The sequence below is a fragment of the Podarcis liolepis genome (genome assembly GCF_965112155.1).
Source record: "Podarcis liolepis genome assembly, chromosome: 11".
Lineage (NCBI taxonomy): Eukaryota > Metazoa > Chordata > Lepidosauria > Squamata > Lacertidae > Podarcis > Podarcis liolepis.
The window spans coordinates 40,533,653-40,559,704 of NC_139565.1; the positions used below are offsets into that span (position 1 = coordinate 40,533,653).

The 26,052-nt window shown below is 40.5% G+C and overlaps 2 protein-coding genes and 1 long non-coding RNA gene across 8 annotated transcripts in view; 1 reads left to right on the forward strand and 2 right to left on the reverse strand.

Annotated features, from left to right (window-relative positions):
- Positions 1-2,091: 2,091 nt before the first annotated feature.
- The window catches only part of IPO11 (importin 11), a 72,937-nt gene continuing 48,976 nt past the window's right edge, over positions 2,092-26,052 (reverse strand). For all 4 annotated transcript variants that reach the window (XM_083465221.1, XM_083465220.1, XM_083465219.1 and 1 more), the window contains exons 27-30: positions 25,482-25,603; positions 14,780-14,875; positions 12,881-12,965; positions 2,092-2,926 (exon numbers count right to left, since the gene is read on the reverse strand). In XM_083465221.1, coding sequence (XP_083321347.1) covers positions 2,762-2,926; positions 12,881-12,965; positions 14,780-14,875; positions 25,482-25,603 — 468 coding nt within the window. In that variant the 3' untranslated portion in view covers positions 2,092-2,761. The remainder of the gene's footprint in view (positions 2,927-12,880; positions 12,966-14,779; positions 14,876-25,481; positions 25,604-26,052) is intronic.
- On the forward strand, positions 12,973-14,300 carry LOC310688776. Its single transcript, XR_014517170.1, has 2 exons — positions 12,973-14,035; positions 14,139-14,300. It is a non-coding gene; the product is annotated as an uncharacterized lncRNA (long non-coding RNA).
- LRRC70 (leucine rich repeat containing 70) lies at positions 18,288-25,458 on the reverse strand. Of its 3 annotated transcripts, XM_083465315.1 has the most exons (3): positions 23,859-25,458; positions 22,667-23,821; positions 18,288-22,181 (listed from the first exon to the last, which is right to left on the reverse strand). In XM_083465315.1, the coding sequence occupies exons 2-3, from the start codon at positions 22,704-22,706 to the stop codon at positions 20,266-20,268; spliced, it is 1,956 nt and encodes a 651-aa protein (XP_083321441.1). In that variant the 5' UTR covers positions 22,707-23,821; positions 23,859-25,458; the 3' UTR covers positions 18,288-20,265. The 3 variants fall into 3 exon arrangements, with proteins under 3 accessions (XP_083321441.1, XP_083321440.1, XP_083321442.1); XM_083465314.1 differs by having other exon boundaries at positions 22,667-25,458; XM_083465316.1 differs by having other exon boundaries at positions 22,548-25,458.

Genomic DNA, 26,052 nt, shown 5'->3' on the forward strand with positions numbered 1-26,052 from the left:
AACTGTTTTCTGAGTGCTGTTGATACAGCCTCCTCCTCCCAACTTGCTGTTCAAACTCAGGCGATAGATCACAGGATTGCAAAAGAGCAGATTTCCTTCAAGGGAAGGTAGAGCACAGTTCCGACTGTTTTTGAAGCTCGGGCTCCAAGGAGACCAGTTCTTTATAGAGTATTGAAATAAAAATGATGAGAGGCAATGCATCACACAGTTGTAGCCCCAACTCCCCAGCGTCCCCCTCAGTAGCAGCTGAGTTGGCTGTTGCTCAAACAGGCACTCTCTCTACTTTATTCCATGGACTGTAGGACCATTTACAGATGCCAGATCACACAAAAAATATGAAATACGGAGAAGTTTTAAGTCGTCTAATTTTATGCGGAAAAGCTGCTTATTAATATGAAGGGGTTACATGCAAGGAACTCTGCAGGAGAATCTAGAAGATCACTGCAGCATTCACTCAGAATAATAGGGAGAAATTACCACCATTCTTATTTTGCAGCAATATGGCTTCTTAATTAAGGTGGGATTTATTAGGGATGTCTATGAAAAGGAGAGATTTCCAGTGATCAGCCACTAATCCCTACAAATCAAAAAGTCATACTTGATGGCAGCCCAATGAAGTTCTGAGCTCCTTAAAAGGAAAAGCAGGCTATAGGCCTATTGATTGAATAAACACATGAATATTGACAATTTTAAACTCCGTAGGCCAAGAATATTCAGCAGATGTAAGTGGAAGGAGGCTGTTGTTGGTTATGAAACCATCATTTTAAATTCTGACTTTCTGAGATTCAGGATGCACCACATCACTTGACTGTGGTTTATTATTTAAAGGTTCTTTTTCTTTCGCAGAAGGAATTATCATTTATAAGACCTTTAAAGATGTTGATAGGCTACAACTCCCATCATCCTTTACCATTGATCATGCTGACTGGGACTGATGGGAGCTGTGAGTCTAGGGATGATATTTCTCATCATGAGCACACACACACACAGAGAGAGAAGGGGGGATAAATGTTCCAAAATTTAGTTGCAGCTATTTTAGTACCCAAACTCAGTCAGGTTTAAAGCTGTACATTTTGTGAAATTTCCTAATCCTAATGGTTGCATTACCATTAAAACATTTTATAACACATTTAATTGTATCTTAATGTTAATGTTATTTTGGATTTAGGAACTTTTTTTGGCCTTAGGCTACAATCTTATTATACATGCTTACCTGTGAGTAGGTCCCACTGAGCTCAATGAGAATAACTCCTGAGAAGGGATTGCAATATAAATCTCTGACTAAACCTAAGGTCATGGGAGATGCACAATGGAATGCAATATGGCAATATTGCTACTTAAAATTCACTGCACTTCTATTCTTTATAGCTACAAGAAGTGTGTTAAAGGAGGTACTGCCTCTGAATTACTGATAAGAGTTCTATGCAGTCTTAAGAGAAAAAGAAAGAAGTGGGGTATCGTTGGAAAATGTAATTGAAATTCTACTCTTTTGAATTCTGGAAACATCAGGTTTTATTTTCTAGTACACTTTGTAACCTACAGTTTACATGGCAAACTTGGCTCCCCACAGTTGCATAGAGTTGCCAGCTTCCTGCAGCAAGTATCATACTAACGGTTTTGCTCACATTTTTCTGATTTGTTTCCTTAAAAATTGATTACTTACAATAGAGAACAGGTGGACTTAAGAAGCCTTGCCTAAAAAAACACACAAAAAAACCACAAGCCTCTTCTTAAAATAGGAGATTAGGAAGTGAGATAGGAGGAAATGGAATGAAGGTTCTGGGAACCTACAAGTTTCTCAACTCCCTTTCCTTGATGTGTAGCCTTCTTCATTTTCCCAGGTAGACTTGAGGTCTGTCATTCCCATTCTCCCAGAATCAGCCAGAAGATATTAAGTGCTAACTCACAACACTTAACCACTTTAAAGGAGGCACAGGATACATATACCCAAGCACCATGTTCATTTAGGGTGTATAATATATTCACCTTCCATCATCCTGAGACCAGGTTATCAATTTTGAACTCACACATAGAGAAATCCACCACTGGGTCCACGTGCTACATTTTAAATCAAAATCATTTTTGAGGAGCTAAGACAAAAGCAAATTTATTAAACCTTTACATTCTACAGGTAATCAACATAGTAAATTCAAAACATTTGGATGACCTTATTGGTTTTCTTTTTTGCAAAAGACGTCAAACTCCCCATAGAGGAAACCCTTAGAATACTTGCCACTATTTATACTATTTAAATTGAAGACTCAGTTGAGGACTTGCTCACCTCACATTCCTTCCCTCCACTCTTCAAACCTTACATTTTATTACAAGTTGAATAGTAAACAAAAGTGTAAGGCAGTCTAAGAGAGCTGATATCCTTGCAGAAGAAAAATATCTGTAGCCACTATTTCTTAAGTGTTAGGAGCACATGATTGAAAGATCAAAGCCACGGCCATTCTAGAAACAGTAAATTAAACACTCGCTTTTATAGCCTCTCGCGTGCGGAAACCTTTACTCCATATGCAAATTGCATTTTCGTGAAACAAGCATGTAAAACTAATTAGAAGAGAGTTTATATTTATTATTTCAATCTTGTCTTAATTGGAAAAAACAATAATCCAGCGCCATAGCCTCTTTTTCCGTAGCTGCCAAAAGAAATTCTCTCTTAAAAGCTGGGTTTTGCAGTTAGATGTAAGGCTGCTTAGTTTGCCCTTATAATGTTGAAGTGAAGAAAAGAGAAGTAGAAATTTTTGTCTCTGCTTTTTCAGAAGCCTTGTAAGAAGTCTTGGAGTTGTGTGACTATTTCTGTATCCACAGTTTCCATCAGCGCCTGAAAGCCTTGTTCTCCCAGCAATTCCTGTTGTGCTTTTAGCTTCTCATATACAAATTGCTGCAGCGACACAGAGTGTACTGGATCCTTCAGTGCAAGCTGTGGGATACAGATAAGAACAATATATAATAATGAAAACAGCAGGCAAACCCAGGGCAACGATGACTCATTCATCTATTTTATAATCTAAGTTGGAGTAAAAAAAAAAGCTTTTGTTTTCTGCAATTCTTACATCTGCCCGTTCCAAATTCTTCCAAAGAGGAACTCTGCTATTTCATCCATTGAAATTAATCTTTAGCTGCAGTGCTCATTAATTTAACATTGCTCACATCCCCAAACGACAGATATCTTCATTTTTGCAGTTTTACCTCTCTCAGGAAATTCTAAAAGCTTAAGTACCACTGTTAAATTTCTCATTAGCCAACTCAGACAGATGCTACACCAAGAAATAGCTCAGAATACCCAGGCTAAAAAAGTGTGAGGCAAAGCAAATAGGTGTTAAGATCTTCACATCAACAGAGCTGCAGCGTCAGCCCAAACATCAAGCAGTTTTACTTTCAGATTGGTCTGACTGATCTTTGTCCCTCTGATTCTAAACATATATATTTATTATTGGAAGGCTGTGGAGTCTCTTTCAATTCTCCAGTGCTCAGTGAGATGCACACAGTGCCTTCTGGCAACGTTTCAAAAGTGAAGGTTTAAGTTTCAAGACCTCAACTATGAAACAGAATTGCTATGGAAAATGAGACTAAAGAAAGCCCTTTTTCTATGTCCTTCCCAAGTAATTGCTGAAGAATCTCCTTCAGCCATAAAAACAACCATGTCCTCTAACTGTGCAAGATATTGTTCGGAGAAATCTATGGGGAAATCTACAGGGAAACTGAGAACATAAATTGCAAAGTTCTGTTTGAGAAAAGCACCATATGTCATGTAACATTAGCTATTTTTTAAAACTGCATTTACAACAGATTGACTGATTTTAAAAATACCCTCCCCCAAATCATTCAATGAAGGGGAGAGAAACTTGAAGAAAACTCTAAAATGGCAAACTATACCTTCAAACAGAAGCTTACATGGTGATTTACAATGGTGATTTACAATGAATTAATAGTAGCGTCTGTGTCCAAGGTTTGGGATTGGGTTTAAAATTAAAAGTGAGTTTACCACCACAAACATCAGTAAGATATAACTGAAGGGTTAATAGGAATTATAGTATGGAAAGTTGAAATATTAGGAACAAAAACAAATATGGATGCTCTTTGCTTGGAAAGCCTAGAACCTGTCCATTACTGATCAAGAAACTCTTCTACTCTTTTGAAATAAAGAACAGCTCTGTTGGAAGAAGGTTTCCAAATCTTTCCCATCCTTAAATTCTTTACTTTTCTGAGATTGCACACTCTTTAATCCTTTCTCATGTTTGTTCCTGTGGTTGTGTGGTTAGAGTGTCACTTTGCAGAACTAGAAGTTTCGATTCTAGACCTGCTTGTGCCTTTCCTGCCCGTCCAACGTTACTCTTGTCTTCTGTGATGCCAAAAAGTGAATTTCCCCTGTAAAGTGTACCTTATGGTGCCATTGGCCCTAGAGTAGTGGGACCAGAGAATGGGATGTAAGAAAAAGAGCTGCCTTGATATATATTCCTTTTTAATCGTGTAAGAGCAACTGAAAAAAATAATTTGCTAAATTCTGCAATTTTGTTCTGCAAATTGTTATGTACTACTTTGCCAAATTAACGATTATTTGCCTGTCACAGTATTGTTGTCTGAACAAAGACCTAAATAGGGATAGCACTGTAGCCCTGCTTCATCCTGTGCAGTTTAACTGTCAACTTATTAATAGTATCTCATCTCCCTAGGCAACAATAAGAAATCACTTATTCTGTCAGACTAGTTTAACCAACCTTAGCAGTTTTCTAATTATGAGAGCCTCTCCAAAATATTTTTAGCCGGCAGCAGCTTCCTTGATAGAACAGCTTAGTTAGCTGTGCCGCATCCCAACAAAATGTTAAAATGGAAGTTTACTAAAGCTATCATATTTCCAGAATCCAGCAGAATAAAAGCAATCAACATGGAAATGTGCAAAGCTAATGGTGCCATTACAAAGGTAGATGTTGTAAAAGGTAAAGGGACCCCTGACCATTAGGTCCAGTCGTGGCCGACTCTGGGGTTGCGGCGCTCATCTCGCTTTATTGGCCAGCATGACTAAGCCGCTTCTGGTGAACCAGAGCAGTGCACGGAAACGCCGTTTACCTTCCCGCCGGAGTGGTACCTATTTATCTACTTGCACTTTGACGTGCTTTCGAACTGCTAGGATGGCAGGAGCTGGGACTGAGCAACGGGAGCTCACCCCGTCACGGGGATTCGAACCACCGACCTTCTGATCAGCAAGCCCAAGAGGCTCAGTGGTTTAGACAAAAGCGCCACCTGAGTCCCATGTAGATGTTATAGCCATGTACAGTTTCCCAGATTAAGGGCTGTGTCCAAAAAACTCACTGTGTGTTTGGAACAACTTCCACAAGCTCCACAGACCTTCCTCCATACGTTGGTTGGTGGGAGAGCAAAGAGAGGGAAGTCCCACTGCGTTCATGGAAGTCAAGTCCGCATGCCCAGTTATTCACAGTTGGATACAACCCAGTGTATCTAGCAGTTAAAAGCACTGACTACTTGGTGTGGTGGGTTGATGTGAGGTGGCCGTTTTGGCATACAAATAGGATAGAAATAAGTAAGTAATAACTACACCCATCGCCACCCCCCACTCTGCATGTGCTTTTAGGAGGGGCCCACCTCCAATATGGGATGCCTGACAATGTTATTTGATGCATTTTTTTGGAAATTAAAAACTAGCTTTGTGGCGATGGCTGCCGCTGCTGTTTCATTTCCATAAGAACACAACAAGCTGCACCGCGGAATGAACATCAGTGCCAAGAGACTAATATTTAACTGGGTTTTAGAAATTTAGGCAGATCTGCAAATGTCTCTGAGGCAATGAGACTAAATAGTCCCAAGTGCTTAAGTATCCTAGAGAAAAGCAATTTGAAAATCACATCAATAATTAATATTCTGTACAATTAGACGGTGTATTGTTGCATTTTTATTTTTTACTCCATTATAAAGTTTGTCTGGCTACACAGCCACTTAATGCCTATTTTTGCTCGTATCTTATAATTATGGTTTAATCAAAGAATATTCAAATGTTTATAGTAAAACATTAGCACTAAAAAGACTGTCTTTAGTGAAACAACACAACACAGATATCACAAACTTGGGTTTGTGCCCAGGCTTTACCGTCAGCAAGTCTTACTTGGCTGTGAGGTGAAAGGAGGGCTTTTTCTGTGGTGGCCCCTGAACTACAGTATTTCCACACCATGCATTTAAAGCACACGGTTTCCCCCAAAGAATTCTGGGAACTGTCCATTGATAAGGATGCTGGGAATTTTTCTATCCCGGGATTTTTTTAAGCCTTGTGCTTTAAATGTGTGGTATGGATGTGACCTCAATTTCTCTTGCATCTTATTGAAAACTGGCAAACTTTGGTTATTGGTAAATTGAGCTTTTTTTGGGGGGGGGACTGATAATTTGGCTTTTCTTCAGAAATCTGTATTGCTGTTCCTAGCCTTGATTCTAATTTATTGTATATTATATTATACTTTAGTTTTCAACATATTTACATGAACCTTTTTGGGAATATTCCTGCTGAAAGATGGCATACAAATATAGCATGCTAATAAAAACAACACCTGTAATTCTACACTGCTGGCTTAAATGCTCCGTAGTTTTGTAGTTTGGCAGCTTTATTGCTGCTAAGCAGTAAAGCTGTTAGGGAATGGGGGAAACCCATAAACTACCAATTTCGCTGGAGAACTGAATTAATAAATTTATGTTCTAGCATAATTTACATACACTATCAGGTGGAAACACTGTCAATATTTTATAGTGTACCTTCTATGAAAAAATCTATATTTGTTTACACATATAGCAACCTCCTTTTAGAACCTGCTTTGGGGAGTGCGCCTTCAAAAAGGCAATATATATTTCTAAAGCTCCTTAATTCTAGAGCATCTTGACTAAAATGTAAGAAATAAAATTGGTATATTTGTTTGGATGATTAAATCCTGGCATGTAGAAGCTTTATGGACCCCACACACAACTGCTTTGCTCCTCATTTCACAACTTTAAAGTTGGCTCTGTTTATGTCTGGCTTATTAAGCCATGATTTGATCATCTAATCCATGTAAGAGTTATAAAATGCCTCCTCGCCCCAGGTGAGATCAACAATACCCTTATCCCAAACTCTCCATCCTTTCATTAATATACAGTGGTACCTCGGGTTAAGTACTTAATTTGTTCTGGAGCTCTGTTCTTAATCTGAAGCTGTTCTTAACCTGAAGCACCACTTTAGCTAATGGGGCCTCCTGCTGCCGCCGGAGCACGATTTCTGTTCTCATCCTGAAGCAAAGTTCTTAACCCGAGGTACTATTTCTGGGTTACCAGTCTGTAACCTGAAGCGTATGTAACCTGAGGTACCACTGTATATGGTTCATACTGGCCCCCATTAAAAAGTGCTAGAACAATAATTTTATATCATTTACGCTCAATGAAGAATGTATCGAAAACGTCCAAATTCAAATGAAGTACGATGCTAATGAGATTTGATTTCATGCTTAATGAATCCAAAACTTATTCTAGGTGATCTCATGTCAATAACTGAGAGGTAACCTAATTATACTCTTTGAAATCAATCACTACAAAGAGACAAATTATTTCAGTCATTAATGTATTTTTCAATTAGAGTGTATTACAGTGTAGAATGGGGGGTACGACTAAACAAACCACAATTCATAATGTAATGCTATTAAATCCTGCAAATAAAAATTGCTCATGATTAATCAGCATATTCTTAAAGATTGTCAAAGCATATTACGCTAAACAAAGATTAAGTCACAAAATAGGGTTTTTAATATATATTGCTGGTTCTAAAAAGCAAGATTATATTTTTTCTACTACAATATAAGGAATTGTAAGACTGGAACTAGAGTTTACAAAAAGCAGCAGCCCTGAGTCTCCTCGTCTTTCCTATGCCACTGCCTACCATGACAGAATCTGTGAAGTACAGTGGTACCTCGGGTTAAGTACTTAATTCGTTCCGGAGGTCTGTTCTTAACCTGAAACTGTTCTTAACCTGAGGCACCACTTTAGCTAATGGGGCCTCCTGCTGCCGCTGTGCCGCCAGAGCACGATTTCTGTTCTCATCCTGAAGCAAAGTTCTTAACCTGAAGCACTATTTCTGGGTTAGCAGAGTCTGTAACCTGAAGCGTATGTAACCTGAGGTACCACTGTACCATGGTTTATCATGAACAAGCAGTGAGTACATTGCTGAATCGCTCCCATTTCTCTCCTCCCTTCACTGAACTGGAAGGAACAAACCTTGGCCTTTGTTTATAAGGGCATGTGGACCAATGCTCATGGTTTGCTTCTCCAAAAGAAACCATGTAAGCCAATAACTAATCTTGGCCTGGCACTCTGGTTTGTTTGCAGAGAAACAAACCATGAACACAGGTTCACACACCATGGCAAGCCAAGATTTGTGCTTCAAGCCATGGCTCCCAGACCAAGAAAGGGAGGAACAAAACAGGAATGATTCAGCAGCATGCACTACTAAGCCATGTGCATTCACAGCAAGCCATGGCAATGTGCAATTGCACCCAGTGTTTAGTTTTCGCCTCAGAATCTCAGCATATAAATCCATGTACTCTGAACCAGCTGAAAAATTCTAACTACAAATCAACTGCAAACACATAATAAAGAGTGTATTCAGGCAACTGGGAGTTAGGCAATAGCCCCTTAAGTGCTTATCATAAGGAGAGGTTCTAATAGTATCGCACAACATGGCTGGATTAAGTGTTAAAACACATTTTTTTTGCATGTGTTTTGGAACAGCTATGATAGGGTTTTGCTGTATGAGTCAGAGGTTGTGAATGACTGCTTACTCATATGGTTGTACCTGCCACAGAGTAAAATTCCAAAGAGACTACTGTGTGGTTTTTGGCATCTAAATCCATCCACCTGGAAATCATGTTAGTAGCTGAGGGCCTTTTTGTGTGTGCACATGGACTGCAAGATATATGTATTTTAAAATTTGAAGTTATGATATATTCATTTGGAATGAAAGCGGGTGGAATAGAAATCAAATAGCTAGCTCAATGCTCAATAAACATTCACAGCACACAAATGTATTTTTGTCTTTATGAATACAATTTGTGATGATTTAGGATTTCAGCGCTAAAATGGCTCCCAGAAATTTTGCTGAGGACCACCAATCAGATCAAATCTTAATTCTAATCACAAACAAGGCAATTCAAACTAATCAGATTCAACGAGAAAGAATAAGCTCTCAAAAACCAAAGAAGCGTTGTGACTTTAAGTGGCTCAGCAGTCACTAAATCTACTTAAGTAGAAAGAAAAATGATTTTAACTTTATGACCAAAAAAATTGGAATTATTTTCATTCTAATTCCTAGGGTTTGTGATAGTTCTTCACTTAGCCAACAGGAGGCATTCTTCACCAAAGTTTGAAGTACTACAGTCTAACTTCACAAGCTGAGACATTTCACAACTCAATTTCTGTTTCTCTGTTTCCTTCAGTGTTGGTGTCAGCAGTTGAAGTGTAATATACCTAGTATTAGCGGCCAGGAAAGGCCTAGGTAAACCAGCCAAGTTTTCAGCAAACCCCACAAACCTCATTAGAACCTTTGATAAGTAGAAAAAAGAATTCCATTAATGAGCCTGGATAGTAATTTTTTATTTCTTGTCATTCATATAGGGGAATATTCTCCCTTTGCCTTACTTCTGTCTTATACAAAATATGTCTTTTATTCTTGCATGTTGGAATATGTCTTCCTTCCGTTTCTATTCCTCATTAATGATGATTAGTGCTTGTCATGGAACTGACATCGGAGACCAGCAGAGAGAGAAGTCGCCCCGATAGTGCAGGAGAGGGAACCAGCAAGGAGAGAGAGAGAGGTTCCGAGGGGGAAGGGAATCAAGGTGACACTAAGAAGAAAGGAGAGGATGAGAGCACTTTGGAGGTAAGGCTCAGGGACTCTTCCAGTGAGATCAGCGGGGAGAGTGCCGGACCGCCACTGGGCACGCCTACTCTGCGCAGAAGGCTTCCACGCAGAGAGGCTAGGAGGAGACTGGCTGTCAAGGAATTCTTATGTTGGAAAAAGTTTAGGAAACACCCACTAACGGATTCTGCCAGCGACTGAAGCAGACGCACAGGAGAGCGCTTCAGCCCAGGGAAAGGTTTAACCAAACCAGCAGTTCAGAGAAGTCGGTGACTTACACACAAGCAACTACAATTCCCATTACAGTGCTTCATACTGCTGTAACATTTTCAAGATATAGGCTTATAAGTAAAACATATCTAATTCTGAAGCTGCAATCTTATGCACACCCACTTGGAGGTAAGTTCCATTTAACTTAGCAGGACATACTTATGTGCTAACATGTCTAGGATTCAGATGTATCCCTCTGAACAACCCAGCAAAGACAGTATTTATTTCTCTCATGTGAGTCATCTTTTCCCATAGAAACAAAACCATAAACCTCCCTGTATTTAATTTATAGTTTTAATCACTCTATCTTGCTTAATTGTAATATGGACATCTGTGACTCATTGGGTAGTTACAGAATCTAGATCAACTACATGCACTTCACGGAAGCATGGTTGTGTCTCAATATGGAATCCTAAAATAGTTCCATCGTATTTCTGATCATCGTCTATGTGCAGTAACATTTTGCAGTGTGAAGCCATTAGAAATATAGGAATGAGTGCCCTGAAACTCAATTTAGATTATCAAGTAGAACTTTTAAAATTCAGGGTCTCCAACGAAGCATTTTCAGGAATGTTATTCCTGTCATGCGCAGGGCCATTTAGAACAGCAGAGTTTCAATTTGTGGACGATAGAGTTGTGTTGAGAGAACACAACTGGATTTTTCAGCAGTGAGGAACACCATTGGTATTTGAGATAATATTAAATGACAAACAAACACTCCTCACCCCTTCTTTTGCAGAACACATTATTTAAAGGAACTGGATATATTGTGAAGTATTATTGACCAGTGAAGCAAGAGTGCATGGATACCCATGGTTTGGGGGCCAGAGGTCAAATCTCAGTGACACTGGTGCCCACATGCATGACAATCACTGACTCCTTCCTCATTCTGTTAGCCTGTCAATATAGCTGGTGGTTCCCACAAACCTCATAATCAGGAAAGGCAAATGATTTGAAATAAACCTAATTTAAAAACTGGGCATGAAAGCAAACTAGCATCAGGATGAACTTCCTAATCTGTTTCAAACGGGAGTATGAACATTCCTATTCCTTGCCCTATGAGCTGGGACTAGCACTCAGTTGCTAGGATAGCAAGCTCCCTTGCCGAGTCACACACAAGAACTTCTTCATGTGATCTTCCTAACCCTTTAGACAGAGACCAGAATCATGTTTTCTGGGTCTCTGCTAGCATGGAGCACCAAATTCACACCAGCTGCTCACTCAGAGGAGGGAGAATGAACCAAATGCCAGTCCCTACTATGTGGAACCATTGGTCAATAAAATTATCACCAGTTGTCTAGTATTTCCTCCCCAATTGTTCTTGCAAGTTTTGCAGACCATATACATATAAGTATGCATATTGTGTGTGTGTGCATATGTGTAGTTTTTTTAATCAACTGCATACTAAATTATCCATGTGCCCTATATTTTGAATGTTATATAAAAGGGGATCAATTATCTTGCTTTTCTTTGTTATTTATTGATGTAGGTTTACACTATTCTAAACACACACATGAATTAAAGAAGATCCTCTGTGCATAAAATGTTTCCTTACTTTTGATCATTTCCAAGCCATTGTTTCACATTTTTTCAACACTCTATTATTATTATTTTTAAAAAAACAGTTATTCTAAGCAGGAGTAAGTTATTCTCAGTTTGTGAGGAATAACTCCTCAGTCTGTCATAAACTGCCCTGAGCTATGTTTTTAAAAAGCAAAAAGTTAGATTATTAAGTTCCCTGCTCCAGGTTACAGGCACTGGAGGTGCTAAATTAAGACGTGAACAAGATGGGGAAAGCCAAGTCTTTAGCAACTTTTAAGAATGGCAGTGTTAATGTTTAGAGCAAAATATACTGGCAATCTGGTATGTAGAAAGCAAAGGCGGAAGGGCCCCCACAGTTTTACATGAAAACTGAAGTCTACAACAGAATATCTGAGGTAACTTTAATCTGTTTTAGTATTTTAACTTTTGTAAGTTTTAAAGTAAGGTTGTAAATTGTTGCTGATTTTATTGTCTTATCTTTTTGTAAACTGCTTTGAGATTAGTATTTTTTACAACCAAGCAATGTATAAATTTCATGAAATAAACAAGCGAATGAATGGTGGGCCAAATGGCAGTATTCTAGGATCCAACAACATGCGCAACCAGTTCAGCATACTCAAAGGGGCACTGGGCTTATGTTGCTCAAATAGTGGCTCTCCGTGTCAGACAGAGAACTGCCTATGAAACTGAGGGGATTTTCAAAAGCAGCATGTGGTGTGGTATGCATTGGTCTGCTCTTCAAAAGTTAAACAACCCAAGGAATTCTATAGAATCCTCTGGGTAATTTTTGAGTTTCCTCAGAGTTAATCTTCTAACTTCTTCTATAAGTCTCTGTCTGTCTGTCTGTCTGTCTGTCTGTCTGTCTCTCTCTCTCTCTCTCTCTCTCTGTGTGTCTGTCTGTCTGTCTGTCTGTCTGTCTGTCTGTGTGAATATGGTTCTAGTTTTCTTTAGAATCCAAAGATGCTGTTCCCAAGTCCAGCTACCAGAATCCTGTCTATGCTGCATTGTTTCTACAAACATGAACAGTAGAAGCATGAACATCACAGCCTAACAGCACAGTGAGGGATGGGGCTGAATGTTTCAGGAACTACGGACATGATAGCAATTAAACTGAGGAACAAAAAAGTTGGTCTATGCATGGCTAAATTACATCTTTCGACACTCGAAGTGCTGGGCACGTACCATCTTTTTCCTTTTGTCCTGCTCTGTGGGAGGCTCTTCTTCTTCCGTCACTTTGGGCTCTTCAGAAAGAGACATCAGCATGCAACTAAAAAACAGGATGCAAATAAATTAGGGCTTTCAACTTAGGCATGCCAAGAGAAGTTAAAAGTCTAATATACTTTTTTTTTTTGGTCTTCTCATTCAAACTGTTTGTTGCATCCTCGTATAGGTTCACTGTACAAAGGGAATTGTGCTTGCAATGCAAGGTCACAAATGCAATGTTATGTTTATCTTTGGGCCTGTGATTGGATCCTTAAAGATCTGTTTTGTAACTTTTAAAGCTCCATGGAGTGTGAGGGCTTCAAAGCAAGGGTATAAAACAAAGAACAACATTTACCTGTTGTTCACAGATAGATAAACACAAGAGGGAACCTGCACTGCTTCTTGAACTCTGTTTATAGCATCACTCCAAATTCTTTTGGATACAGGCAACAGAAGGCAATGAATGTAAAAGCCCCATTGATCAGTGCTCTACTTCCCTGTCTCTGGAATTGTAATCTCATGATAAATTGACTGTGTAAAAAGAGTTCATGAGCCAGGCACCCAGAGCAATCATCACAGATTGCTATGCCAGCAACACCAGAAATCTCTTGATGAGGATGAGAGAAAACATGGATCGAAACACAACAAAACAATACTTTCAGGTGGAAGTGAAGAGTGGTCTCAAGTATGCTTGTAACATGCCAATGTCTTCTGTAATTGCTGCTTTCCTCTGCAGGCATTTTTATTTATTTATTGCATTTATACCCTACCATTTTCTCCAAGGCATACATAGCTGTCCCCCTCCCCTGCGAGGTGGGCTAGGCTGAGAGGCAGTGACTGGCCCAAGGCCACCCAGGGAGCTTCAGGGCTGAGTGGGGATTTGAACCCTGGTCTCCCAGGTTCCAGTCTGATACTCGAACCACTACGCCACACTGGTTATACGCTATCATACATAAGAGAACATTTTTTTTGTCGTTTCTGACCCCATATGCAGATATCATGCAACCAAACAAGCCAACAACCTCAGCTTGGAGCCTGGAGCGCCACAGCCAATCAGTGGAGACAGTACTGAGCTAGATTGGCCAATGGCCTGACTCGGTCTAAGGCATTTTTTTCTGGCCTGTATTCAGTGTAGTAACTGCCTCATCTGCAAAGGAATTTAAGCTTGTGCAGCAGGCCCAACTCTCCTTTCCCAACAATTGATCTGGATTTCTCCAAAAGCTCTCTGAAGTGTCAGGGGGGCGGGTCCGGTTGCACAAGCGTAAATCTCTGACGGAATGGTTTGTTAGCACTACATTAGCTAAAAATCTATGCTCCTAATTGGCTACTTTAAAATCCTTCAATAATTGCACACAGTTCCGTAAATCCAAATGAGAGGCTTATTTAAGCAGGCTTTATACCGATGCAAGTTGATCTAAACTAAACAAGTCTTGCTCATCTGTACAAAAAAGTAGGCACACATAAATATGGACATTTGTCAATGGATGTATATAAAACTTGAATGCAAAATGATTACCGTATTTTTCTGTGTAGAAGACTAGGTTTCCCCCCCCCTAAAAAAATAATGTCAAAATTTTGGGGGCGTCTTATACACAGATACATCTCTCCCCGTTTTCTTAAACCGGAGTCCTCCAAAATAGACTGCCCCAAGCAGTCTTATACATGGAGGCGTCTTATAGACAGGAAAATACAGTACTTACATTTGTGAGCCAACCTCTATTAAGGCATTAGCAGTCTAGAACTGCCACACTAGTTCACACTTTTAAGTATCAAAGCATACAAATTTCACCTTAACATTCGTAAACAAGGTTGAGCCAAGATGATCTTGGCAGCTTCTCAAATGCAGCAGGCGCAAACAAATGAAGCATTTCACTTAACTCTTTGAAAGTTCTTGTTTCCGTGTCTTCAGTCATGACATCGTGAAGCCCTTCTACGGAAATGTTTATGATGCCGCAAAATTTATCTTGGATAATACTGGAAAAGAACAGGAAAACGGTTTAGCTCAACTAACTAAACAGGAAATTTCCTCGGCACTTTTTAAAGGGAACACCTCTGGAGAGCGACTTCCTTTAATTTAGAGCTTAGCCAAGTACACTCGCAAGCAGCAACTCCAAACTACAGAAACTTCTGTAGTTTGTGTCTCGTAGGCAACTGCAAAACTGGCCATAGGGAAAATGAGAGAACACACACCAGGAAAACAACACTTGCACAGTCCCCTCCCCAATAACTGGCTCCAAGCATTTACCTGCCAAACAGGTTTGGCGTGGTTTGCTCTGACAGTGCCAATCACATATTGGAGGAAAGGGGGTGGGCTGGAATCAATCCTCTTGCCCCAAGCAGTTACTGTTAAAACTGACAGCACCAAACATCTGTCACGCCTGCGTGTGAACCCAATTAAAAGCAGAAGAAATGAAATGTGTACACCGCCCCAAGTGCTATGTGGAGGGGGTCCATCGACGGGAACAATAACTGAGGATCTGATCTTGAATATCAATTTACAGGGGATCCTCATCTGAAGTGCTGATTTCCCCGTGGATCGGAGGAAAATCTTTAAATGCATAGCTTGCTCTGTGGCAACTTGAATTAGTAATAGCACTGGTATGTCTTGCGTACAATTAAATTCAAGATGCAGACACTCATCTCTGAAATTGTTGCTCAGTGTCCACAACTTGTGGTTAAAGCTCAGAATTAATGTATGTGAAGGACCTAATCTGTCAGCCTGATCCCATCTTGGGATGCCTGCAGGGTGCGTCTCTCTATCTATTATGGCTGCTGCAAAGGTGACCTTTTTTATTTCTTGCACTTCCTTCATGTCCAGGGGTTTCGCCAATGAAGGGGAATATAAAAAAAATATGCAATGAAAGATGGTGACTTTTAGAAGCATTTTATTGAATCTCAAGAACATATTTTCCCCTCCAGAATCTTTCATTTTAAAAGCAACAGCCCAGGTTATGGGTGCAATTCTAACCCCAGTTACTTAAGAGTAGGCACCACTGAGTTCAGTAGGATTTCTGAGCCAGTGTGGTGTAGCGGTTAAGAGCAGTGGACTGGTGAACTGGGTTCGATTCCCTGCTCCTCCACATGCAGCTGCTGGGTGACCTTGGGCTAGTCACACTTCTCTGAAGACTTTGTGGGGGAGGAAGGGAAAGGAGATTGTTAGCCACTTTGAGACTCCTTAAAGGTAAAGGTACAGGGACCCCTGACCATTAGGTCCAGCCGTGACCGACTCTGGGGTTGTGGCGCTCATCTCGCTTTACTGGCTGAGGGACAGCCAGCGTACAGTCATGTGGTACAGTCATATGGTACAGTCATGTGGTCATGTGGCCAGCATGACTAAGCTGCTTCTGGCGAACCAGAGCAGCACATGGAAACACCGTTTACCTTCCTGCCGGAGCGGTACCTATTTATCTACTTGCACTTGGGCGTGCTTTCAAATGCTAGGTTGGCAGGAGCTGGGACTGAGCAACGGGAGCTCACTCCGTCGTGGGGATTCGAACTGCCGATCTTCTGATCGGCAAGTCCTAGGCTCTGTGGTTTAACCCACAGTGCCACCTGCGTCCCTTGAGACTCCTTAGGGTAGTGATAAAGTGGGATATCAAATCCAAACTCTTCTAGCCATAGTTAGGATTATAGCATAAGGGTCCACCAGCACTATAAATTTAAAGCAGTATCATATCACTTTAAACGCTCATGGCTTCTCATAAACGAATCCTGGGAACTATAGCTTGTTAATGGTGCTCAGTTGTTAAAAGACCCTTGTTTTCCTCACAGGGCTGAAGTTCCAAGTAGTTTAAGAATCAATCCCTCTCTCCAGGGAAATCTAGCTCTGTGAGAGAACAGAACCCCTGTGTGAAATGGTCATTGCCTGTATATCACAGAAACATTTATTTAGTGGAGATTAGGGAGATGAACTTTACTGACGTCCTCTCTGTGAATTGTTTTCATTCCAGATGGCCATTATAAGAACTAGTGTTTAACTTTGAGAATTGGTGGTCGAGGTCTGCTTGTTTTCTTTCACATCCCTTTTCCCTTTGGGGTCATGCCTTTTAGATCACGAGACTGCAGGCAGAGATGGCCCTACTTTTATTTATTGTGAGAGAGCTAGTTCAGCTGAAGATGGAGTAAAAATGTTTTAAAATAAACAAATAAGGAGAGGACAACTGTAGCCCTATTTGGGTATTTGAGCAAACACGTGAGCGCTTGAATAGGGAGCAGTGGCATGCACAAGAAACCTCTGAGTTCCCACATGATGGCTGAACTTCAGGCCTTCGTATGTTCAGTAGGAAGGTTTGAAGAGAGTTTCTAAGTACATTCAGTTCAATGCACCTAGAAGCTTCCTTTAGAAGGGTTCCTGATCACGAGGAGGTTTGTGTTCAGCCAAACAATGTTTAAAAGTATCAATCGGATCCTAGTGCTAAACAACTGAATATTTCGGTTCTGAATACACCTTGATCAAGGCCCACCATAGCATTATATAAGTTGATCAGAAGGCTAGGGCCAGTGATGTGTAGATGATTCTGAGTGGAGTAGCAGTAGAATCATAGAATTGCCGAGTTGGAAGGGATCCTGAGGATCATCTAGTCCACCCCCTGCAAAGCAGAAATATGCAGCTGGCCCATATGGGGATAGAACCTGCAACCCTGGTGTTATCAGCACCACACTCTAACCAATTAAGCTTGATCCTCTTCTCCTATACAGTGGTACTTTGGGTTACAGACGCTTCAGGTTACAGACTCCGCTAACCCAGAAATAGTACCTCGGGTTAAGAACTTTGCTTCAGGATGAGAACAGAAATTGTGCGGCAGTGGCATGGTGGCAGCGGGAGGCCCCATTAGCTAAAGTGGTGCTTCAGGTTAAGAACAGTTTCAGGTTAAGAATGGACCTCCAGAACGAATTAAGTTCTTAACCCGAGGTACCACTGTACAAGTCTTTGAATTCAGGTTTCTATGAATTAGGGAATGCAGCTGGCAACCTCGAAAAATCATCTTTGAAATACTTCCAAGACAAAACTGGTTTTATGTAGTTAAGTTTGCACACTCAGGTATGACTGAGATACCCTCAGTACAGTAGTAGGTCTCTTTCATTTTCGGAAAGGAACTGTCAGATCTGCTTGGAAATATGTGATGGCTTGCCTCAAATGTAGTAATGCATTTTGTGTTAACAGACATAGGCCCACCACTGCTCTTCTGGTGTTATGTGTATATTGATATCTTGAATGTATTTCATTTTTGTGATTCTTACAACTCAAAGGGAGTTGGAAAGATCACAGAAAACAGGTGCGAACACTTAACTGTCCAACAGGCACAGATAATGTTCACAGAATTGTAGAGTTGGGAGGCAGCCCCAAGGGTCATCTAGCTCAACTCATACAGCTCAAATGCAGGAATCACAAGACTCAATTTATGCAATGACAGACATGTACATGGGCCCTTCCGAAAACAGAGTGGGTAGCCACACAAGTTTTTCATGTTGTCAAGGGAATCTGAGTATAATTTTTGGATGCTATAATTACCTAATCCACTTTACCCATCTGATTAACAAACAACAGTTACAGAGTCAATGGTAATTAAATTCCTCTACTAAAGCATAATTCATTGCAAAGATTCATGTCATCTATTTAGAATGGAATCCCATTATCACAAACAACCATGTCAGCACTGGTTCTTTCAGCTCTCAACACAGATAAGTGCTAGGATGTTGCTCTCCCATTCCATTTTTCCAGCTACCACAGTTTAACGTTAAGACGTTCCACAGATAAAATGAATCTCTCAAAAAACATCTTCAGTTTGTGATGCGAGAAACTGCAAAACGTAGTATTTCTTACAATATCAACAGATTTTCTTATAAATTTCTAACTTTAGTTAGTTCTGTCTATGTATCCAGAACAAAGATCTGTCATGGGGAAAATGCAGGCAGTTGATACATTGGCAACAGACTTTAAATACACATAAAACAGTTCATTAGAACAAACATACCTGTCCTGTTAGGATGCTGCGCTCTGTTGAGTAGCATGGTGCATTACAATGTTGCTGTTATCTCACAGTCTCTCCCCGATAAAAGCTATTTAGTTCTACAAGTAACTGAGTTTCATGATGCTGCCAGCTACAGTTCAGTTTTACTTACTCATTTGTAAGTTGCCTTACAGTGCTCCTAGAATCATTTAATACAAATAAATATTTGAAAACTCTTAAGATCCTGATAGATAAGGACTTAACATCTGATATAGGTGGCTAAACACATAGGGGTGCAAAGTTAGTTCTTGAGGAATAATTTTCCACAGGCAGACAGAACAAAATGGAAATGTATATCTCCCATGATATTTTTGCCTAAGGCTGTTGTCATGCAGCAGTTAGCTTGGTGGCAGACAGATGGCGCTGCAAGCTACAGTGTGACAACAGCCTTCTGAGAGCTGCCAGGCCTTCACAGCAGCAGTGGCCAGCCCAGGCATGCAGTAGAGGTTACAGTCATGACAGGCTAGGGCAGCCACCACTGTTGCCCACCTCATGGGAGCTGTTTCAATGGGCAGCAGGAAAGCAGGATGAAGTTGCCCCAGCCTGTCAAAACTATTCCTCTATAACTCGTTTGGATCACTTGCCACTGTCCCCTCCTCCTCATGGAAAAAGATCTAACTGTGGGGAGGGGCAAGGAAGGCTTCGGGAGGTCTCACATGGGAGGATTCGCAAGAGCAGTGGGTGGGGCTGACACTCCTTTGCACCTCCAAAGGGGGCAAAAAGAAAAGCTGGAGAGGATCACAAAAGCTTGGAAGGATCAGCATGAGTCAGGCTTTCAACCACTGGCTTCAGGATTTGGACAGGTAAGTGGGGCAACCCGCTTGTCCATCATGCACCAAGTATGCTATGTCAGGCATAGGCAAACTCGGCCCTCAAGATGTTTGGGACCACAACTCCCATCATCCCTAGCTAACAGGACCAGTGGTTGGGGATGATGGGAACTGTAGTCCCAAAACATCTGGAGGGCCAAGTTTGCCTATGCCTGTGCTATGTGACTGACAGATGACTTGCCCTGACTGCCTGTTAAAGGTGGCCCATGCTGCTGGAGCCTTGGTCTAATGGATTAGTACTGGGTGAAGAAGGGCTGGGGAAGTCTAGTGGGTGGGTGGGTTTGATAAGGGGTGGGGAGCGAGGTTGGTGATGCAAGTGGTGGCCCTCATGTCTGTATGTGTACACACACAAATTGACAAAAAGTTAAGTTTCATACAAAAAAGCAGCAAATATGGCAATAGTTGAAAAAGATAGGCTAGATCCCCCCCCCATATCAGTTGTTGAACTTTCATCTACAAAATATCTCACGCTGTTGCTTTATAGACTTCATACATGCAGCCACAAAAATCCCTGCTGAGTATATTACAATGCAGAATGTTCAAATAAGATGACCTGCGCTTGGCTTTGAAGTGCTGCTGGTTTAGGAGGCTGACCGTGGTCCAGTTCTGAACTTCCCAGTGAGTGCTGAGGTACAGGCTGAGTTGGATCCGTTATGCTGTAGCTTCCAGCTTGATAAAAGCCATAGTATTCTATTCCATTGTCAGAGTCATTTTGCTCTTTGAGCTTCTGCCTGAACTGAATGATTTTGTAGATCAAAAAGAAGATCACAGCACAGGCCAAAATAAAAAAGGTTAATAAAATGTCAAATGCCTGATGTAGTTTCTCGACCTGCTGTGTGCAGATTAGAGATGTTTTCAAGGAGACAGAAGTAGATTCTGGAGGAGATGCTCTGCTTTCTTCTATGGTCAAATTAACAGGTATATTCTGCGCTGGTATTTGCACCGTTAGCACTGAGAACACTATAGCTGCCTGTCTCAGCTTCCTGCTGGAATAGGTTCCATCCAGATTTTGAGCAGCTGATGAGGTCGGCACTTCTGCCCATAATGTAACTGTATTTGCTTCCACATCCTTTGAATGTTCATAAAGTGCATTGCTTGAGGGGGGGTTATCCGATTTCATCAATAAAGTATTGGTACTTTGATGGATACCTGCTGGCTTTACGTTCCTGAATATTCCAGGTCTTGTGGTAGTGTTGAAACAGTTTGCAACCAAACCCCAGTTGGCATAATTCAAGTGCCTTCCATGCAAAAAGGAAGGATTTTGGCAATGAATTTTAATAGAGATGGAAGAAGATGTTAGCCAGTTAATTAGCCCAAGTAATCTGCAGCTACAATTCCAAGGGTTGTGATTTGCCTGTAAGTGAGTTAAAGAGACCAAAGGCTTAAGCACTTTAGAATGCAAGTCTGTAAGATTATTAAATGCTAGATTCAGTATCTTCAAAGAGGATTTTTCAAATGTATTATCTGCAATATTGATTATTTTGTTTCTATCGAGTTGCAGAAACATTAACTCCTCCAACAGTGCAAAGGTACTGGAATTGATGTTTTGCAAATCATTATTGCTCAGAAGTAGCTTTTTAAGATTATTTAGACCTGTAAAGCCATTCACATGGATAGCTTTTATTTTGGCACTTTTTAGAGATAGATGTTGAAGCTTGTCAAGTCCTCTGAATGCAAAGGGAGGTATTGATCCAATCGGGTTATGTGACAATGAAAGTCTTTCAAGATTGCTCAATGCAGCAAATGCATTTGACGGCACACGTGTTAAATTGTTACCGTCAAGGTACAAACATGTGAGGTTGTCAAGGTGACGAAATGCCGAGTGTGATATCCACGAAATCTTATTGTTCGCTAGGTTAAGAATCCGAAGACTAATCATGCCGACAAAAATGCCACTGCCAACAATCCTGAGACGATTACTTTGCAGCATCAGATATTGAACTGAAGCAAGATCACTAAATAATCCCTTGCGAACAAAAGCTATTTCATTATTCTGCAGGTATAAAGATCGAAGCTTTGAAAGTCCTTCAAATGTTCCAGGATCCAAGTGTTTTATTTGATTATTATTCAGATGTAGGTACCACAATTTCTTAAGTTCAGAAAATGCCTTTGGGTACACATATAAAATGCTAGAATTATCCAGGTGTAGCACAGCGAGTTGCCGGAGGCCTTTCAGTTCATTTGGATTTAGGTGTGATATGTTATTCCCACTTAAGTATACAAAGACGGTATGTTGTGGGAAATTCTTTGGAACAATGGAAAGACCTGAATCACGGCAGTCAGCTTGTCTGCCTCTACACTGCTGGCAAACAGATGGACAGCAAAGTATATCCTGGATCAGCAACAGAAATAAACAAGGAAGAGAATTCCAAAACAACTGAAAGGGGTGAAGTTGACACATATCCCAGACTTTGAGTTTTCCCGTCATCTTTGATTGTGCTATCAGGGGGGAGAAAAGTTTTAAAATGCTTATTCAAAACTCTCCAATTTCATTATGATAAAGGCATGCAATATTATAATGTTATTTCCACTATTTTGTGAATGTTGTCTCTTATACTATTGTTCTCTGGCTTGTAACTATGTATACAATTTATTAGTTTATAAGATGGTTATAAACAAGATGGTTTAACAATCTCACCAGTTAAAATTTAAAAGTAATGTATAACTAACAGCTTTCAGAGACAGAAGCTCCTTAACGACTTTTTAATGAGCCATCCCACTTAAATTCATCCCACTGGTAACTTCTTAAACTTTTAATGTCACTTTAACTGTTCCAAGTTTAAAGTATATTAAAATGGTTCTCACCTAGAATGTGATGCACATTTTATCAGCTAAAATTTCTTCTTCTGTACCACAGTAAAAGTATTAGTACATGTATATGCTGGAGTTTTAAAAACTTTCTAGACAACAGGCTAGTTTCTTACGTTTTGTTGCAGGTTCTGCAACTGTTCCTACAGGAAACATCTACTCTTCCCCACTGGCTTCTCCACAATGACTGGTTAAAATAAAGTTACCATGGATACAGGAAACTGAGAGACAGGAAGTTATTTTATCTGCAGTTCTGAAGGACTGTTGGGGGAGGGGGGGAAATCTCTGCAATTCATTCCTCTAAAAATCAGTTGGATTTATTTATCTGTCTTCCCACGGTGCTGATAATAGTCCGTATTTGCTTTATATGACTGTGTATAATAAAGACTGCATGTGCTTAAGCTAATTTAAGTATAAAAACAATGTAATGTGTGATGTGTTTATAACTAGTTTATAACCAGTAAAAGCAACTGTTCACAGGAAAGAAAAAGACAATGCTCTTAAGTTGTCTCCAACACTTAGAAAGTATTATTCCACCAAATCAAATACTGTAGTTCAAACAGTACTTGTTTTATACTGAGTAAAACATTTTTTCATCTGTATTTTATTGGAGCACAAACATTTTTGACACAGGGAAGAGCCTCAGGTGACCAATGTGGAAATGTGCAGCAGAAGAGACTTAATAAATTGCCTTATGGGGCACACTGTTGTAAAAGAAACAATTTCTAATTTATAGAAAAGGTAAGATATCAAAGTGCTACTAGCTAAAATGTACCATAAGCTCCCGGTGCTATTACATAAAATTTACTGTAAGTGGTCCTTGGGGAGTGAGCAGAGGCTTTTGAGCTATAATAGCAAATAGATACGTGTGAATCCCTCTTTCCAATAGGAATTAGGGCTTAGAAAAGAACCTGGCAAATCAGCAGAAGATCTAACGCAGTATCTGTAGATTTTATAAGATGAAATGACTTCAAAACAAAACAAATCGCCACCAATATCCTAAATCTGTAGGCATATAGGAAGGTGGGGTTATAATAAAGTTGTAACATCACTCCAGTTAATACATTTAGCTGAGAGAAGCACTGCAAGCAGTATGATGAAGAAGCAGACAAATAGACTTCAGGGCATGGGTTGGCAAACTAAGGCCCGTGGGCCTGATCAGACCCAACTGCCTTCTGGATCCGGCCCGCAGGCGGTCTGGGAATCGCAGGGTGGATCGCCAGTGCACATGTTCTTTCCCTCTTCCTCCTCCTGGTTTCTCCCCACCCTGCCTAGAGGAGGAAGGGGGCTGGGCTTTACTGGCACCACCAGCAGCAGCAGCGCTCGAGCAGCCGCCATTTTAAGCAGCCCCTCTCCAGAGCCCTTTCACGTGCCACTCATCATCCCGCCACCGCCGGCCCCTGCCACTCACACGACACAGGTAAGCAGCCACCGGGGCTCGTGGTGCTCTTGCATCATCATTTTTTCCCAAAATATAGTCCGGCCCCTCACAAGGTCTGAGGGACAGTGGACTGGCCGCCAGCTGAAAAAGAATGCTGACCCCTGCTTCAGGGGGTCTTCTCCACAAATGTTTCAAGAGGTATGTGAACAAGCTTGCTGCACAGTCAGATGTTAGTGCAGCATTCACCCCAAAGACTGGCTGCATGGTGAGGAGGCAGCCTTGCAATGCCCACTCATACCCGGGATTGATGAGTGAACCGAGGCAAAGCCTAGAACCTGAGCATCACCAGAAGGAAGGGCCATGGCTGAACTTTACAGCCTTTGCTTTGCATGCAAAAGGTCCCAGGTTCAGTCCTGAGTGGAGGGCTGGCAAAGACTGCTGCCTGAAACTCCGACGAACCCCTGTCAGTCACCGCTGACAACAATGGTCTGGCTCAGTGCAAGGCAGCTTCCTGTTCTCCTAACAGATACTACTCAGTAAGGCTAAGACAAATGATATGCATCTCATAGTTTCATTTGGAAACATACTTGTTATGACCTATCATGCATAGAGCGTTGGACTAGGACCCGGGAGAGCAAGATTCGAATCCCCACTCTGCCAAGAAGCTCACTGAGTGATATTGGGCCATTCACCACCTCTTAGCCTGATCTACCTTGAGCTCCTTGGAAGATAAAGGTGCTATATAAATGTGATGAATGAATGATGTTTTACACAGTACATTGAAACATGCTTTACATTTATTTCTTGGCTTCACTGCACAGAAAACCACATGATAGGTGCAACCATATAACACAAATGTCTCTGATAAGGACAATGACCAATGTAACGTGCAACAGGGAGTTTAGATAGATATAACTCAACTTGTATAAGTGAGTAATAGGTAAGAACACTTTATAATGTTCTATTTTCAATTATTTTTTTATCAAATAACCAATCAACCATATACATTCTTTATTATTGGTATAATCCAGAGGAAAACAGGCATGATTTCATCTTTCTATATCAAAAGAGCTTGCATAGCTACTTAAATCTAAACTGATTTCAGCAGAATTTATAATGCAGCCTGGATTCTTTCCTATTTTACTGCACTGACAGAACCTTTTATTTCTTTGAGAAATTAAAGGACGGCCTGTGTCAAAAGTTTAGAGAAAGAGAAGACATTCATACAGGTCCATTTAGATAAATAAGAAGCCAAGATGCTAAGCACCATGCAACTAGCTGGTAGGACAGTTCAGTTGGTAGAGCATGAGACTCTTAATTTTAGGGTCATGGATTTGAGTCCCACATTGGGCAAAAAGATTCCTGCATTGCAGGGGTTGGAATAGATGACCCTCGTGGTCCCTTCCAATTCTACAATTCTATGATTCCACACCAAGAGGCCTTTTATGTATTTCTGGTATAGTAACCTCCTACGCATTTGAACCTGATTCCAAAAGTAGTATACGATATGACACGGAGCATTGCTGTTTGGAATATAAAATTTTGCTTACCTATTATCCGATGGGAGAAGGGAAAGTAATGCCAAAGCTGAAAGTTTTCTCCTCTCTGGCTGAGTTATATTGTCCATGCGGTCAACCCACATTTCAATCATGTGACCAAGGAGCTGGTGAGGCTAGAAAAAACAAGAGATTGCTGAAAATCTTATTTATAAGCAATACGGTAATCAAACTACTTAGCCATTTTACAACTGGTGGGTAGAAATGAAAAAGTATGATTTCTTATTCAGAAGTTCTTGTTACTATGACAAGCCTAAATGATTAACTTGGATCTAAAGTTTTTTGCATAACATTCTAACTCTATAACTGGGATGATCATATACACACATGTATATAAATATATAATGATAACTGGTGTTTGTGTGTGCATGTATACACACACACACACACACACACAATTGTGTTAAATATTAGTGTTCCATTTCACAAGGATAAATTCAAACAAAACTCCATTGAATCAGCTCTATAGCAAAAGGGGATGCCACACGGACTTTGTAAAATCCTTTATTTTCGGTAGATTCATATGATTGTATATTTGTCCATTATGAAATCAATTTAAAAAACC